The sequence below is a fragment of the Podarcis liolepis genome (genome assembly GCF_965112155.1).
Source record: "Podarcis liolepis genome assembly, chromosome: 8".
NCBI lineage: Eukaryota > Metazoa > Chordata > Lepidosauria > Squamata > Lacertidae > Podarcis > Podarcis liolepis.
Window position 1 is genome coordinate 40,812,563 of NC_139560.1, and position 15,347 is coordinate 40,827,909.

The 15,347-nt window shown below is 40.7% G+C and overlaps 1 protein-coding gene across 1 annotated transcript in view; it reads right to left on the reverse strand.

The window, feature by feature from the left end:
* Positions 1-15,347, reverse strand: part of LOC310713766 (chloride channel protein C-like) — a 66,559-nt gene that overhangs the window by 49,305 nt on the left and 1,907 nt on the right. Inside the window, exons 2-6 of the mRNA XM_083518263.1 lie at positions 12,558-12,687; positions 7,039-7,119; positions 6,098-6,273; positions 5,614-5,706; positions 2,493-2,736 (exon numbers count right to left, since the gene is read on the reverse strand). Coding sequence (XP_083374389.1) covers positions 2,493-2,736; positions 5,614-5,706; positions 6,098-6,273; positions 7,039-7,119; positions 12,558-12,687 — 724 coding nt within the window. The remainder of the gene's footprint in view (positions 1-2,492; positions 2,737-5,613; positions 5,707-6,097; positions 6,274-7,038; positions 7,120-12,557; positions 12,688-15,347) is intronic.

The window sequence follows — 15,347 nt, forward strand, 5'->3', positions numbered from 1 at the left end:
GGTCACCCTGACCAGTTCAAGCACCTTGCCCACATTCTTGAGCCTTAAGAATTGAAACTTATCGAACAACATAGGACTAGGCAGTGCTCTGGACACATAATGATGATGTCATTGTAATACTTTTTGCAAAAATAAATAAATGAGTAGCTAGTCCCTATATTGCTCAGGAGGACCTTCTTGGACAGGTAAGTGTGTTTCCATGAGCCGATTTCTTAAGAGTTTTCTCTCCCTCCTACCCACTTTTCCATTACATCCACATTCAATTATATTTGCTAAATTCCCTTATCATACATCTGGTTGAGGATCAGATGAGAAAGAACATGAGTCCACAAAGGAATACTAAAGAAGAGCCTGCAAGAAATCATATGAGATAAAGAATTCAAACATGAAATGGAAAACTATATTGGTACTTCTAGTCAGTTTTTAGGATTGTTTAAAGCACTGCTATAAAACAAGATTGTTCTGCAAAAGGTCTCTCTCTCTCAGTTCTCTCCGTAAGTCTCCAACCTTGCCAAGGACACCAATATTATGAAGGTATTACTTGTCCCCAACTATGTTTCACCTCAATCTTTGTTTGGATTACTCTCCAGTTTATAAAACAGTCTCCTGTGTTTTATGGCATATTCACACAAGAAGTATGAAGTGGCATATGCCTTAAATCAGTCGAAACTGTGGTCTTTCCCATATTAAGATCCACATATGGAGCAAGCAAGTTAAGAGAGGGTCAAAGGCACATTGTAGGAACTTCCTTATTTTAAAGAAATCAGTTTCAAAGTGGGGAAATATAGAAAGGAGAAGCAGCCTGGGTTCCCCACACATGATCCCCCCCAAAAAATTGCCTTGAAGCTGTTTCCTGCTCTGCAGGATTCCAAAGATGCATCTGCTCCTGCCCAGAGTATTCACAAAACCAGGATGAATGTTACCCATGATCTTCTGATATTGTCCTGGTGATAATGGGGAGGCAGGAGCCATCTGCTAACAATTCAAGACACTGAGTTGTAGACCCATTGAAATTGATGGCCCTAAGTTAGTCATGTTCATTCATTTGAACGGATCTGCTCTCAGTACAATTGGATACCACTCACTGTTCTTAATCTTTAAAGCTCTTTATGGCCTTAGACATGCACACCTAACAGAATGATTTATTCCCACCTGATCTGGTGCCCTGTTCAGTGTTCCATCATTGTTGGAGGTCAAGTCAACCTCAGCAAAGATTTGAGCTTATGGGGGGGGTGATTGTTCAGGGTTGTGGAATGGCCTTCCAGAGACAGTTAACCAAAGCACACTTGTGATCATTTTCAGAAGAATGTTTTTATGTTGTAAACTATCCTATGATCGTCAGATGAAGTGTTTTATATAAATTTAATTTTTAAAAAATGTTAAGGAGTCTGCAAGGCTTTGTTTATTCAGGATGGTGTTGGGGAACTGAAATAAGTTGAGCTGGGTGCTTATTACTGCTGTTTTAGATGTTCAACTTGTTTGTAATTCTGTTTTTATGGAATTTTAATTACGATTCTTAAAAAAATATAAGCAGAACCTGCTGGATCAGGCCAATGGCCCATCTAGTCCAGCATCCTGTTCTCACAGCAGCCAACCAGATGCCAATGGGAAGCCTGCAAGCAGGACCTGAGCAAAAGAGCCCTCTCCCCTCCTGTGGTTACCAGGAACTGGTATTTAAAAGCATTGCTGCCTCTGACTGTAGAGCCAGAGCACAGCCATCATGGCTAGTTGCTATTGATAGCCTTATCCTCCATGAATTTGTCTAATCTACTTTCAGAGCCATCCAAGTTGGGGATTGCTGCTGACTCCTATGGGAGCAAATTCTTCTGTTTAACTATGTCAGGGGTCAGCAGTCTTTTTCAGCCGTGGGCTGGTTCACCAACTCTCAGACCATATGGTGGGCCAGACTATATTTTGAAGAAAAAAATGAACAAATTCCTATGCCCCACAAATAACCCAGAGGTGCATTTTAAATAAAAGGACACATTCCACTCATGTAAAAACACGAGGCATGCCCCACAAATAACCCAGAGGTGCATTTTAAATAACAGGACACATTCTACTCAGGTAAAAACATCCTGATTCCCGAACCGTCCGCGGGCTGGATTGAGAAGGCAATTCGGCCGCATCCGGCCCACGGGTCTTAGGTCGCCTACCCCTGAACTATGTGCTGCATGGAGAAGTACTTTCTTTTGCCTGCATGAATCCTCCAACATTCAACTTCATTGGATGACTATGAGTTCTAGTGTTATGGGAAGGGAAGCTTTTCTTCCATCCACTTTTTCCAGGTCACACATAAATTTATACACGTCTATCACCTCCTATTCACCTTTCCTCTAAACTATAAAAAGCCCCCAATGTGGCAGCTTTTCCTCATAGCATAAGCAACCTTGAACATAGGGTGAAGTGGAATATGAATATTTTAAATAAACAGGCACAGCGAAATACACATGTAGGGCCTAGGCTTAATTTAGTGTGGATGTAGTACCTACCCAAAATAAAATCCTCATCTCTGCTTTGAAAAATCCAAATTGGCCCCTGTAGACAAACCCACAGAGAGAAGAGGAGATGAGATCTGTGGTGAAGGCAGCCGTCATGCAGCAGAAGAACGTTTGCCAGGCCAGCTTGATATCCCAGAAAGAGGCCACCTCCTCCAGTGTGAATAGAAGTCCACCCACTGGAGCATGGAACACAGAGGCAATCCCTGCTCCAGCACCAGCCGTAACAAAATTCCTCCTGTAACAAAGAGGAGTATGGGGTGGGGTGGGGGGAGAGGAGAGAATAGAGTTTCAGGATAATCCCATTACTTTAGATAAGTAAGATATACTCTTTATCTTTAGTTACAGGTAGGTAGCCGTGTTGGTCTGCCGTAGTTGAAACAAAATAAAAAAATTCCTTCCAGTAGCACCTTAGAGACCAACTAAGTTTGTTATTGGTATGAGCTTTCGTGTGCGTGCACACTTCTTCAGATTCAGCTCATACCAATAACAAAGGTAGTTGGTCTCTAAGGTGCTACTGGAAGGATTTTTTAAATTTTGTTTCTTCATCTTTAGTTCACAAAACAGCATGCATAATTAATTACTTTTTCGTGAGCTTGAAATAAGTGCCAATTTTACATATTTTCTCGGAGCAAAATAAAGACAAAATGATACCTGCTTTTGAATGGTGCATATGGCACTTACAGACTGTTGCTATTTTCAGGTGGGATTCAATCCCGCAACAACAAATTCAAGTCTCACAACTATTTTTGATTAGGAGGGCTTGTGAAACAAATCCACTTCTCCAAAAGTTCAGACTTTTGCGATGAGGAAAGTGATTGGGAAAGGTACCGGAAAGTGTAGGCTAACACTTGCAATGTCAACTAACCTTCCTGCAAGCAAATCAGACTGAATACCAGTAGCAGCTGGTAAGGCACTAGCAGGGGTGGGGGCGGTCTGTTGCTCTCCCGGCTTTCTAACCCACCAGGTTGCTGCTGTGTATAGAGACAGGAAGGGCCCCAATTCAGGGAGCTCAGTGTGGTGCATACAGGCAGGAGTGTTGGATTGGCTCTGCCACCATGCGCTGTACTATGCCAAGCTCCTCATACCTGCCCCTCTGCTTCTCAAAAACCTGCTGTGTTGGGTACCCTACACCTACTGCCTCACCAGCCACTACTGGTGAATGCTCTCTGAGCAGCCAACATTGTCCTATCTCCCTGCAAACGAATCAGGATGAACAGGTCATCTGGAAGTGCCCATAGCAAGCTATGCAACAGCAATCTAGCCAACTCTTGTCAAACTGAATTAACCCAAGCCCTCTCTTACTAGATAGACCTCAAGGGCCAATGTATTTGGTTGTGACCCGTATCAGGTGGATTCAAACTGCCATGGGGATTTTAATGAACATGCAAAAATACTTCAGAAATCTGTGCCATTGGTCACGGGGCAAATTTCTTCCATAAGTAACAGCTTAACAAACACATCTCTAAGTTATTTCACTAATTGTTGAGGCAAGTTAAAAAGCAAAATGTATCATGTTTATTTGGGCTGTCTGGTTATCCTTGAGCCACAGATAGTTTGTAATGGCTTTTTGTTTGGAGATACAACAAACAGTATGGTCAAAGGCACATGTTTTATTTACATATTTTTATAATCCACTGTTTTAAGGCTATGGAACTTGATCATTCAAAGCTTTCCAAATGCAGGCTTGACATGAACAATAACACTGGTATAATAGATCCTGTTTAAAGTAAGATCTTACAGGGCACCCCATGGATTTGCAAATGCCAGCATTTCACAAATAGAAGATAAAGTGTTTGTGATTCATGTCCATACTGCAAGATCTGGTGATTTATCGCATCCAAGTATCTTGAAAATATGTTATTTTATACAAAAGTAGCATTCTCCATGTCACATTGCATGAAGTCATTTCATGTGAGCAACATCCATTTAAAAATCCCCTGACCATTTTGACCTGAAAGTTCTGTTTTGTTCATGCTTTATAACTGAGTAAGCCACTATTGAAACCTATGTGAGAAGGCAATTAAAAATCAGATGAGCAGCCTTAAACCTCATTTATTCTATGCATTCAACATAGCAGCTTTACCATATTCTATTTGCAGTGGCATAGCGTGGGGGGTGCAGGGGGGGGCCGGCCGCACCGGGCGCAACATCTGGGGGGGGCGCTCGCACTTGCAGCTCTCTGCCCCTACCTGGCTCACTCTCTCTCTCTCTCTCACTGCAGTGCTGGCTGTGCGAATCTGATCCGAGCTGCTGGGTCGCCGCCCACTGTGGAGGGGAAGGGTGCCAGGCGTGCGGTGCGGAGAGAGAGCGAGGAAGGGACTATCTGGGGGAGGGACAGTGCAGCGGCCGCCCAGCGCAGCGCTGAGCGCGGGAGAGAACCACACCAGACCAGACCAGGCAGCAGCAAGAAGAAGCTGGCAGCGGCGGCAGGTTAGGGGTTAGGGGGCGCAAATTACTTGCCTTGCCCTGGGTGCTGACAGCCCACGCTACGCCGCTGTCTATTTGGCAGCTGTATGCTTCATAATGATGGTGCTCAAAAGTGCAACATAAGCAGGTTTCACTAATTAAACTTCACCAGTCAAGACAAACACATGTGGATGTGGATTCTGCTCCACACTCACACCACACAGCATTAAGCCCCAATGACCACCTTTTGTCTTACTTCCAGGTAAACACATATACATTGCACTGTGAACTGCTGTTTGAAATGCTGTATTTGCTGCTGTGGAGGCATGATTTAGGAGGAAAGCTGTCTGGATTTTTGCATCCAAAACGGACCCTTGTTTCTCCTAAATAAAGCGTCTATACAATTCTTCAGCAATATAGCCCTTATGAGCTGAATCCAACACTGCACAAGCAAACTTCTGCTTCTATTCTTTCCTCCTGCAGCCCTCAGACTCTCCCCAAATATGTGGAGACTGCCAAATGGCAGAGAAGAATGTAAAGTCCCATTGCACTGTTTGATAGCACTGGGTACGCAACTCTATGTTTCCACTGAAGACACCATTACAGTTACATGTTTCTATTGTTACTTTTACATGTTACCTAAATTAAGGCAGCCAGTAACCCTTTTTAGTTAACTATTGCATACTTATTTGATAAGGTCTCTTACTTGTCAGCTGAGTTCCAAAATCTGGTGAAGGAGGGGAGATTCATTCCAAGGATCTTTGGCCTAGACTGGCTCAATCCATATCCTATTATTGCACTGGGGAAAGTATTGTGAAAAATTAATGGTATATTTAATTTGCTGATTTACAAAGTTTCAGATTAAAGAAATCAAATCACCAGATGGCAGAAGGCATGCAAAACTAGTTGGCTGCAAGTTGCTTTGAGTTGCTCGGCAAGAAAAAGTGACTAATAATTTTAATATAATAGCAATGATAAATTAAATTCCTTCTTTATATTATGGATTATACTCTTAAGATTTTATCTATGTGTTTTACATATATGAGTGGGCATGCAACAAAATATTGCAGTAGGAAGTGTGCTTATTCAGGGTGCCAGTCATCTAATGCCTTTTCCCAATATCCTCCATTCCATTCTCCCTATCCCTATTTTCTTTTAAAACTGTAACTTTTAAAATATTGATTTCTCACCCCAAGTGAATCATGGGACCTTCTGGTCCACAGAAGAGCCCAGATGCCACAGCCAGAACACAAGAGACAAAAGTTCCCACAAAAGTTCTGATATTAAAAATGTGCTGAATAGAAGCTCCGTTCAGAAAACCTATGACTTCCGGTAATCCACTTGGTGCACCTGTTGGGCAAAAGAACTGGGAAAAGGAAAAGGCAATATTATTGTAGCAGCCACAAAATCTTACATAGCACAGCTCAAATCAAATGTTATCCAATATCCAGTCATGATTCATCAGTCGACAGGATTATCAGGTAAAAAGGTAAAGGGACCCTTGACCGTTAGGTCCAGTCATGGACGACTCAGGGGTTGTGGCGCTCATCTCGCTTTATTAGCTGAGGGAGCCAGCGTACAGCTTCCGGGTCATGTGACCAGCATGACTAAGCCGCTTCTGACGAACCAGAGCAGCGCACGGAAACGCCATTTACCTTCCCGCCGGAGTGGTACCTATTTATCTACTTGCACTTTGATGTGCTTTCGAACTGCTAGGTGGGCAGGAGCTGGGACTGAGCAACAGGAGCTCACCCCGTCACGGGGATTCGAACCACCGACCTTCTGATTGGCAAGCCCTAGGCTCTGTGGTTTAGACCACAGCACCACCTATGTCCTGGATTATCAGGTAAACATGCCTAAATCAGGAGTGTAAGAACTTTTTCAGCCTGAGGCAACCTTCCAGGGGCCACATGCTAGGGTTAGGTGGGACCAGGGGAAAAATTGGACAGAAAAGTTAATATGAATTTTACCTTCTACAGTAGGCTAGTTTCTACACACACAAAACACACACCTTTTCTATCCTCCACATAGGCAAGCAACAAGCATTATCACGAGACACATTCCACCCAGGCAAACATATCATATCCTGATATTTTAAAAGCTGAGCAAGAAGCAGGTGTTCAGTACTTACCACAACCAGTCCTGAGGATACAATGATCATAGCCAGCCCAATTCCAAGTATGTATAACCAGGTCATATGAAAGTTGCCTTTCTGCCAGTTTTACAAAATAAATAGTTATTGATAGAAAAACTGCATAATATGGTAGGATATTCATTTGCCAAACAAATACATTGTCAATCCACATATTAGAATAACATAAGAACCTTAAGGATCAGACCGATTGCCCATCTTGTCCAGCATCCTGTTTGCACAGTGATGAGTACAGCACCATCTGCCCCCATCAACATCTCCCATTGCTAAAATATGTGGACAGGATCCCCCTCCAACACACACAGACAATTGTCATATAGCAGATGCCAGCAGTTTCAGCCAACCAATCCAAGGATGGTATTCAACTAAGTTTTATGTAGAGCAGACCTATTGAAAAGAATGAGCATGTGAAGGTACATTCTTTCACCTTTGGTGGATGTGCCCAAGGATTAAGGCTTTCTGGAATATGATTTATAATGAAATGAAAAGGGTGTTTAAATATACCTTTCTGAAGAAACCAGAGGCCTTTCTCCTGGGCATGGTCGGCCAAATGGTGCCAAAGAAGGACAGAACCTTTTTTATGTATGCCACAACAGCAGCAAGAATACTTATTGCAAAGTATTGGAAGACACAAGATCTACCCACTCTGGAAGAATGGCAGATGAAGGTGATGGACTACATGGAATTGGCGGAAATGACTGGCAGAATCCGAGACCAGGGAGAAGAGTCGGTGGAAGAAGATTGGAAGAAATTTAAAGACTATTTACAGAAATATTGCAAAATTAATGAATGTTAGAATGATGTCAGAATGAAGTTAAGTGGTTTAAGCAGCAATGTTATAAAGGTGTATGTAAAAATGGATTGTAAACAGGTGAGAATCCAAAGTTATAATATATTATTTTAAAGGACTAAGATAAAAACAAAGAGGGAAAGAAATTGCTGAATTAACTAACTGAATTGGAGTACAAAAAAGGGAGGCGTGAGGAGGTCAGGGAAACAAGGAAATGAATGTAAGGTATGGAAAGACTGATGTATTTTTTTAAAGTGTTTTTAATCTTTTTTTGTATTTTGTATTTTTTCTTCTATTTTTATTTTTGTCTTTCTTTTTCTTCTTTTTTAAATTAATGTAATTCTTTTCTTTGAAACTTTAATAAATATCATTTAAAAAAAAGAAAGAAAAGAATGAGCATGACTAAGCTAGGTCCATTAATTTCAATGGGTCTGCTCTGAGTACACCTAGCTGAATACGTGTCTTTAAAGAGCACATGTTCATAGAAGTAAGTCATCATGTGGATTTATGCTCTCTGTTTTACAATATTTGAAATTGATCACTTGAATGAAATAGCCATTAAACAGGGAGTATTGCCTGAGCTGAAAATAGCAAGATCCCATGTCACATATATTAGGGCTGCCATACGTCCAGGATTTCCCAGACATTACCGGGATTTCAAAGGCAGAAGGGACGTCCGGGGGGAATATCCAGGCAGCAGTTTGTCCTGGATCTTCAGTTTTCCTCAACAACTTTGAGGGTATCCAGATCTTTACTTCTTGAAATATGGCAACCATAACATATATTGCATATTACTTAAATATATTCACATTTATTTTAAAGGATTAAAAACAAAAAGCCACTTTTAGTGTCACTTGACATACTGGTAAATACAGCTTACTTTATTTTCAAGAAATCCCTTTTACTGCATGCCTAGCTGAGGTTACAATTCTAATTGTTTGCCTAGGAAAAATTCTGATTCAAATCAATGGAATTTACTGTTGGGCATGTATAGGATTGTGTGTGGATTCCTATTTAGAACAAACTTTATTTTAATATTGCCTAAAATGTAATTTGACTTTTAATTATTTTAAGATTTTGCACCCTCATCTTTCTCAAGGCAAATACTCATCAAAATGCTCTTCCTGAATAATACCATAACTACCCATATATCCCAATATCCAATTAACAAAGGCTATACAGTTTTCTTAGTGAATACCTTATAGAATTATTATAGAAAGTTATAAAATATGCCTTCCATTCCACCAATTTTGTCTGACTGTCATCCCATTCCATTTTGAACTGTTTGTGTTTGGGTTAGCCAGAATCATGTTGTCTCCACTGCCCTTTGCAAGTACCATAAATTGACTCCCACAAATTTGCAAGAAAAAAAAGTCATTTTGTTGAGATTGGATTCTCTTGTGCCTGTAAGTCAAAGATGCTGTTTTTGTTTCCCAAATTTAAATGGCTCAGCAAGCTACCACAGATTTCCTGTCTTGGCCTCTGGTCAGATCTTTGACGGTAAATTGCAAACATGTGCTTACTCTGCAGTCATCCAGGAAGACCAGATACATGCAATTTGGGTCAAACTCTTTGCAAACTAAAGGGATAGACATAATTTATATTGGAATCTTCTCCTCTGATTACCTGAAGTTTGCTTACATGTGACTTGTAATGTCAAGATTTTGTCAAAGGCCTCTTCCCAATTTTGTTGCCTACCTTCTATTCTTCGGTTGCTCTGAGCCTGAAATCTCAGACAAAGACAACTGAGTGTATCAAAGACAGTTGACAACTGGCTATTATGCCCCAGCTGCAACAAAACATGTCTCTCCTACATCAGTCTCTACAGCTACAGCAGGAGCTGCAACCTTACAACAGCTTGACCTCAACCTCAAAGGCACATTCCTCCATTGTCTCCCAAGGCAGACAGATGCCAACAAGAGCATGTAAAGAGGTGAAGGCACGGGTGTAGTTGGGGGGGGCAAGGGGAGCAGCTGCCCCCCTAAATCAATACAAATCAATACAAATCTGAGGATCTGCTCCCACAACAAAAGCCTCCCCCCCCCAGCAAAAATCTTGGCTACGTCCATGGAAGAAGATGTTGCAACTGGTGCTATAAGGAGATGCCCTTTATGGTTATTCCTTCTTAGATCCTTCCATGCTGTGCTAGATGCAGTCTTAAGTATAATGGTTAGTCTCCATTTGTTTTCACCTTGATGGTGGTGCTGTTAATCTCTGCCACATTAAAAATAATACCAGATGGACTGAACCTTGATGTCCTCTCTGTTGACAACTGCATTCTTGTTGTCAACAGACTCAACAAGATGCACATTCTGTACAGACTGCTCAAGCAGCCAGCATACCAATTTATTATGGGCCACAATCTAAAGAAAATAGAAACTAAGCTGTGTGTGTACCACAGGCCCAGTATTGGACCTGTCACATCAGCTATAAACACTGAGGGAACCATTATTAAATCCACTGACAATTTCTGTTATTTCAGTTGCCTATCTAAGAAAGTAGCAGTTCTCTTGGAGTCTCTCTTGGAGAACACAAAATTGGTGTAGTGTAGTGTTTAAAAACTGACTTGGGGTCTTTGCTCCAACCATGGGACTATAGTTAATATATACTGCACCCCTGTGTGGTGCATTCATGGCAGTTGTTATTCCCATTTTTACAACAAATAAAAATGTAAATATACTTTGTGGCTTCATTCTTTAACATGTTATTACTTGTCATATCTACACCATAACAATAATGGCTGCCACCTAAGAACTCCGGGAACTGTAGTTTTGCAAGGGTGCTGGGAATTGTAGCTCATTGAGGGGGTCACCTAACAACCTATAGCATCCTTAAATTACAGTTCCTGGGATCCTTTGTGAGAAGCACAAATTGATATAAAGTGATATAAGAGTGTAATATGTATGATGTAAATATGGCATGTGTGATAGGCAGCAGAGCCAGACCAGAGACTGGTGATGCAGTCCCTCAGAATCCTGCCAGAATGCTGGAACCTCTCTCCAAATGGCTACCAAGACAGCTAGTCAGAGGTGGGGTGGGGCAGCACTTTGGGAGGGAGAATAAAAGGAGCAGTTTCTGAGGGAGTTGGTGTTTTTTTGTTTTTTGTTTTAGATAGGGCTTAATTTGAGATGGAAGACAGTGATTAGGATAGGGTTTGTCTGAGAGAGTTGGTTCAAATTTGTGTTTAACATCTGTTCTGAGGAAAATATCTATAGCTAATATCTAAGCGCCGTTGTAGCTTAGAAAGTAAGACCGTGTTAAGTGTCTTGGGACAGAATACAGCTAACTGGAGTTAAGTGAAGGACTGAGTCTGAGCCAGGGAAGGTAGCAGCTGTGGGAATACAGACTACCTGGGCCTCAGTATAGCCAGGAGGGGATAGTGCTTCTAGATACAGAAGACTTCCAAGCCTGTAACAAGGAGTGAGGTGATCCCCTGGGTCTGTTATACTAATTAGAATGCCTCAGGTGTGGGATTGCTAAGAGAGTGGGTAACTGACTAAAAGTGCCCCTCACTCATGAACCAAAATAGTAATCTGTGAAGGAAGCTGTGCTGTGTCAAAAGTATTTAACTGTAACACCTGTCGTAGCTAAGTAAAGGAACAGAAACTGAGTTAAGCATTTTACCACCTATTCAAGAAACCTGAACATCTACCTGATTTTTAGCAACTGAAGTTTAAGAAAAGCTGTGCATAGACTTCTGTGTTTAAGCCTGTGACATTTTTATATTTCGTTTAACTAGTAAATTAACTTCTACCTGAAAGAACACATCTCCTGACCCAACTTGGTTTCACCAACCTCTTTTTGTAAATAAAACTTTTCTTATTTGATGAACTCCTACTTGAGACTCTAAATCACTAAGTTTTCCCTCACACAAGATATCCTGTGATAAATTGTAGAAATTTGTTTAATTGGTGTATTGTGCGGTCAGTCCACTATATTTAATTGGGGGCAATTAGCAGGGTGAGTCCACTACAGCATGATTCTAGACTCCAACATTCTTCAAGCCTCCCTTTCACAATGCTTTATTTGTTACAGTTATGTCCAAGCAAGAATAAAAGGTGATTTTGGAGTAGACCAAAGGTCTATCGCATCCAGCAGCCTGTTTCCCACAACCAGATGCCTCTGGGAAACCTAAAAGTAAGACATGTGGGTAGCCAAGGTCGTAGTTCATTGTGGCTTTCAAAGGGCTCCCATGCTATGACCAAGTTCAGGTTAGCTTAGCTTTATCAAAAACTGTTCTTCCTAAGTGGGGATTTATGAATCTGTCAATTTCAATTACCTTGGTTCTTTATGTTTCCAATCTTAAATTCTGTTCTCCACATTTTTGCAGCAATTCATAGGGTTTTTTAAAAACCCTACAAATATATATATAATAAATACATATAATATAAATATTATAATATATATAATTCATCAGCATTTTAGTGCAAACTTCTCTTAATATACACAATTTGCATTCAGTCTTCACTAATATAATTTTTATTGCAAAGCAGTCTCCCCTAATGAAGATTATTTGTATGTTACTTTCAGAAATCTGTGCATTGTTATGCACACTTTACCCAAGTATGTCTTCAGTGTCTGTAGAAAGAGAGGTCATCAGGGACAGAGGTGGCATGATGCCAATATCAGGTAACAAAATCTTACTTGGACTTTATTACTTCCCCCAAAGCAATTTGAACAGAGAGATTATTATTTTCTGCCATGTTACCTGAATGTAGTTCTTCACTAGTTCCCATTTCAGTTTGATGAGATAATCAATTATTTGATGGATCAGGAAACCCACTGTTCCTACTATTATTCCAATGATGCCCATCACTAACCATCGATCCCAGTCCATTCTAAAAAATAAAAGTAAAAGCAGAATTGGTATCAGTTGCAGTAACCTCAGAATGTTAATAAGTAGCCTTTTGGTAATGCGTCTAAAATGCTAAACAGTTATCATGGAATCTCAGTTTTTGAGAAGAAGAGCTGTCAGTTTCTTCTGAGAATCTCTCAGAAGAATTGTGATTGAAAGGTGTTCATGTCTTTCCAGCCATGATTTTCTTTAACTAATGACTCAGAAGTGAGAGATTGAGACTTCTTTGTTCCATCAATATGCCTTGTTCTTTCTTCCCCAAGCCTCTAGTCCATATCCCTAGGCAAGTAGGCAAGTATTGCCTACATCTCTAACTTGGCCCTTTGAATTGTCCCTGATCCAAATCTTAGGTTCTGCAAAACAAATTGCAACAAGAGCAAATTGACTTACGTAATTTTCATAATTTAATCCAGACACAACAGTTGAGAATTACAAGCATAAACTTTCAAGATATCGTTTACTGGTAACAAATATGCTCCATTTAGCTCTTCTGATTATTCGCTTACAGCTGCCTTAACAGCTAAAATAAGCAGGTGTGATGTCTCTTATGACTGCTCTGATGCAAGACTGTAACAATAGATCCAAGGATCCACTTCCCACTGGAAATTGGGTCTATTTAACATTTCCAAGAATCCCAGACCTAGTTATTCTCTAAAGAAACAGAGTCTGCAGCAAGAGCAAGAAACTCAGTCTGTAATCAGTCCATCCACTGTAGACTGCAACCTTTCCTGGTCACAGTGGTCTTTCTTTCTTATAACAATTATAGATGTGTAACCTGCACTTTTGCAGCAATACTGTGTATTACCAAGTTTTATGTTTTTATAAACTGCTCCTAAGAAGACATGCTTAGGATGTTTCTGGTACCTTTTCCCTCCCTGCTGTATTTTGTGGCATTCAGATTGGTACAAATGAAGGTCTTGCCCTACTGTGGATTTGGAAATTGCTCTAACCTGGCAGCAGTGTTTCCTGTGTTTTGCATCTCTTCAGAATGTGGCAGTTCCTCATTGGTCCCTAACAGAGCATTTCCCCCCAAACATCTGAGTGCACTCTTCACTGTTCCCAATAGGTGGCACCAAAACACTTTGGTTTAAGTTTATCATTCGATGTAATAATACTTTACAGTCATATGCGCAAAGAGGAAATAAAGGAAAATATGTTTAACCTGTGAAAGCTTGGGGGGGAGGAATCCTCCATGTGCAAGTGGAGTGAGCCAAGTGAAGACAGAACCATTTCATAGCCTGCAACTCACTTCAATTATCTTTCTAGGAACAGGTAGAAAGTCCAGGTGTTCTTGATGTGCTTTTAATACTTAAGCTACAAAATGATATTTTTCACCATGTCCATTTGAAATATATTTGACCCATTCTTTTGTCTCTGCTGGTCATCATGTTGGGGACTAAGAAAAATGCAGGTTTAAATTATCTGACTCTTACATAAATTATTGTACAAGCTGAGGAAAATTAGGGCATGTTCCCCACCACCACCCATATTTTGGTACATCTGCATGTCATTGATTTGAACAAGAGAGGTAAGCGTGTGGTCAGATTTTAAAAATACTTTGCTTTGAGTGAACAGCACACTTAATTATAGAAAATGTTTTCTTAATCAGTGTGATAAAGGAGTTGGGAGAAGTTAAGCAACATGAAACCAGACCGACAAACTTTAGTTTGCTCGGTTTGGATATCTTTGCCCAAAGAAACCGCAATAGCTAAAGCTGATCACTACAAAGTTTGTTGCATCAAGCCTGAAGCTAATGAGAAATATTTATTCCTAAACCATTTCTATTATGGAACTGCTGGTATTCGATATCACTGACTCTCATAAAGTTTAAATCAAAGCAAGAACAAACATGTGTTTTGTCAGAAAATCCTAATGTAGACAATTGAGCATTAATTATATACAGTAACTCACTCTAAGACAGAAGCAGCTGACCTCATGCTAACTGGTATATAGCAGCAAAACCCAGACCCAAAGGTATCATTTCTATATACCCAAGGACTTTTTAATAAAGAAAAAAAATCACAGGCTGCACACATGTACTGCCTTCCTGCTGCACTGTAACTCTGGTGGTATCAGCCATGCCATTGGAACAGGTCTTTGGAGCAGATGTCCAGGGCTGAACAGAGGTAGTCCCATTTGTAGAAGGCCTCACCACATTTTAAAGCAATACAGCTTACCATTTAACACAAAATGATGCTAAAACCAATAACTAATTACCTGCCTAACTACACTGGATAGTGTGGCAGCAGAACACACCTCCAAGCCCTCTGTAAACTGGGTTCCTGTTATTTCTATTTGCTTCCCTTTCAACCTCCTGGGAAGAAAAGAGGGGTAAGGGGGTGCACAGGTGCTGGCACGCATCCCTGAACTCCAATATCCCAACTCCTGCTGGATTTCTTAAAACAGGGGTCCCAGCATAGTAGCCATGCCCTCTTCATGCCTGTTCTGCAAAGGCCTATTGAAGTAGGCAAATCCCTTATGCTGGAGTGAGAGAAAGTTGCACAAATCGTAAGGTGTGCATCCCCGTCTCCAAACTCCCTTACAACTCCCATTGCTTATTTTCCCTTTCGTGTGAATTTCAAATAGGGTTCCAACTCGGTGTTACTAATTCAGTGCTAATATCCAGTGTGTACAACAAGCAGT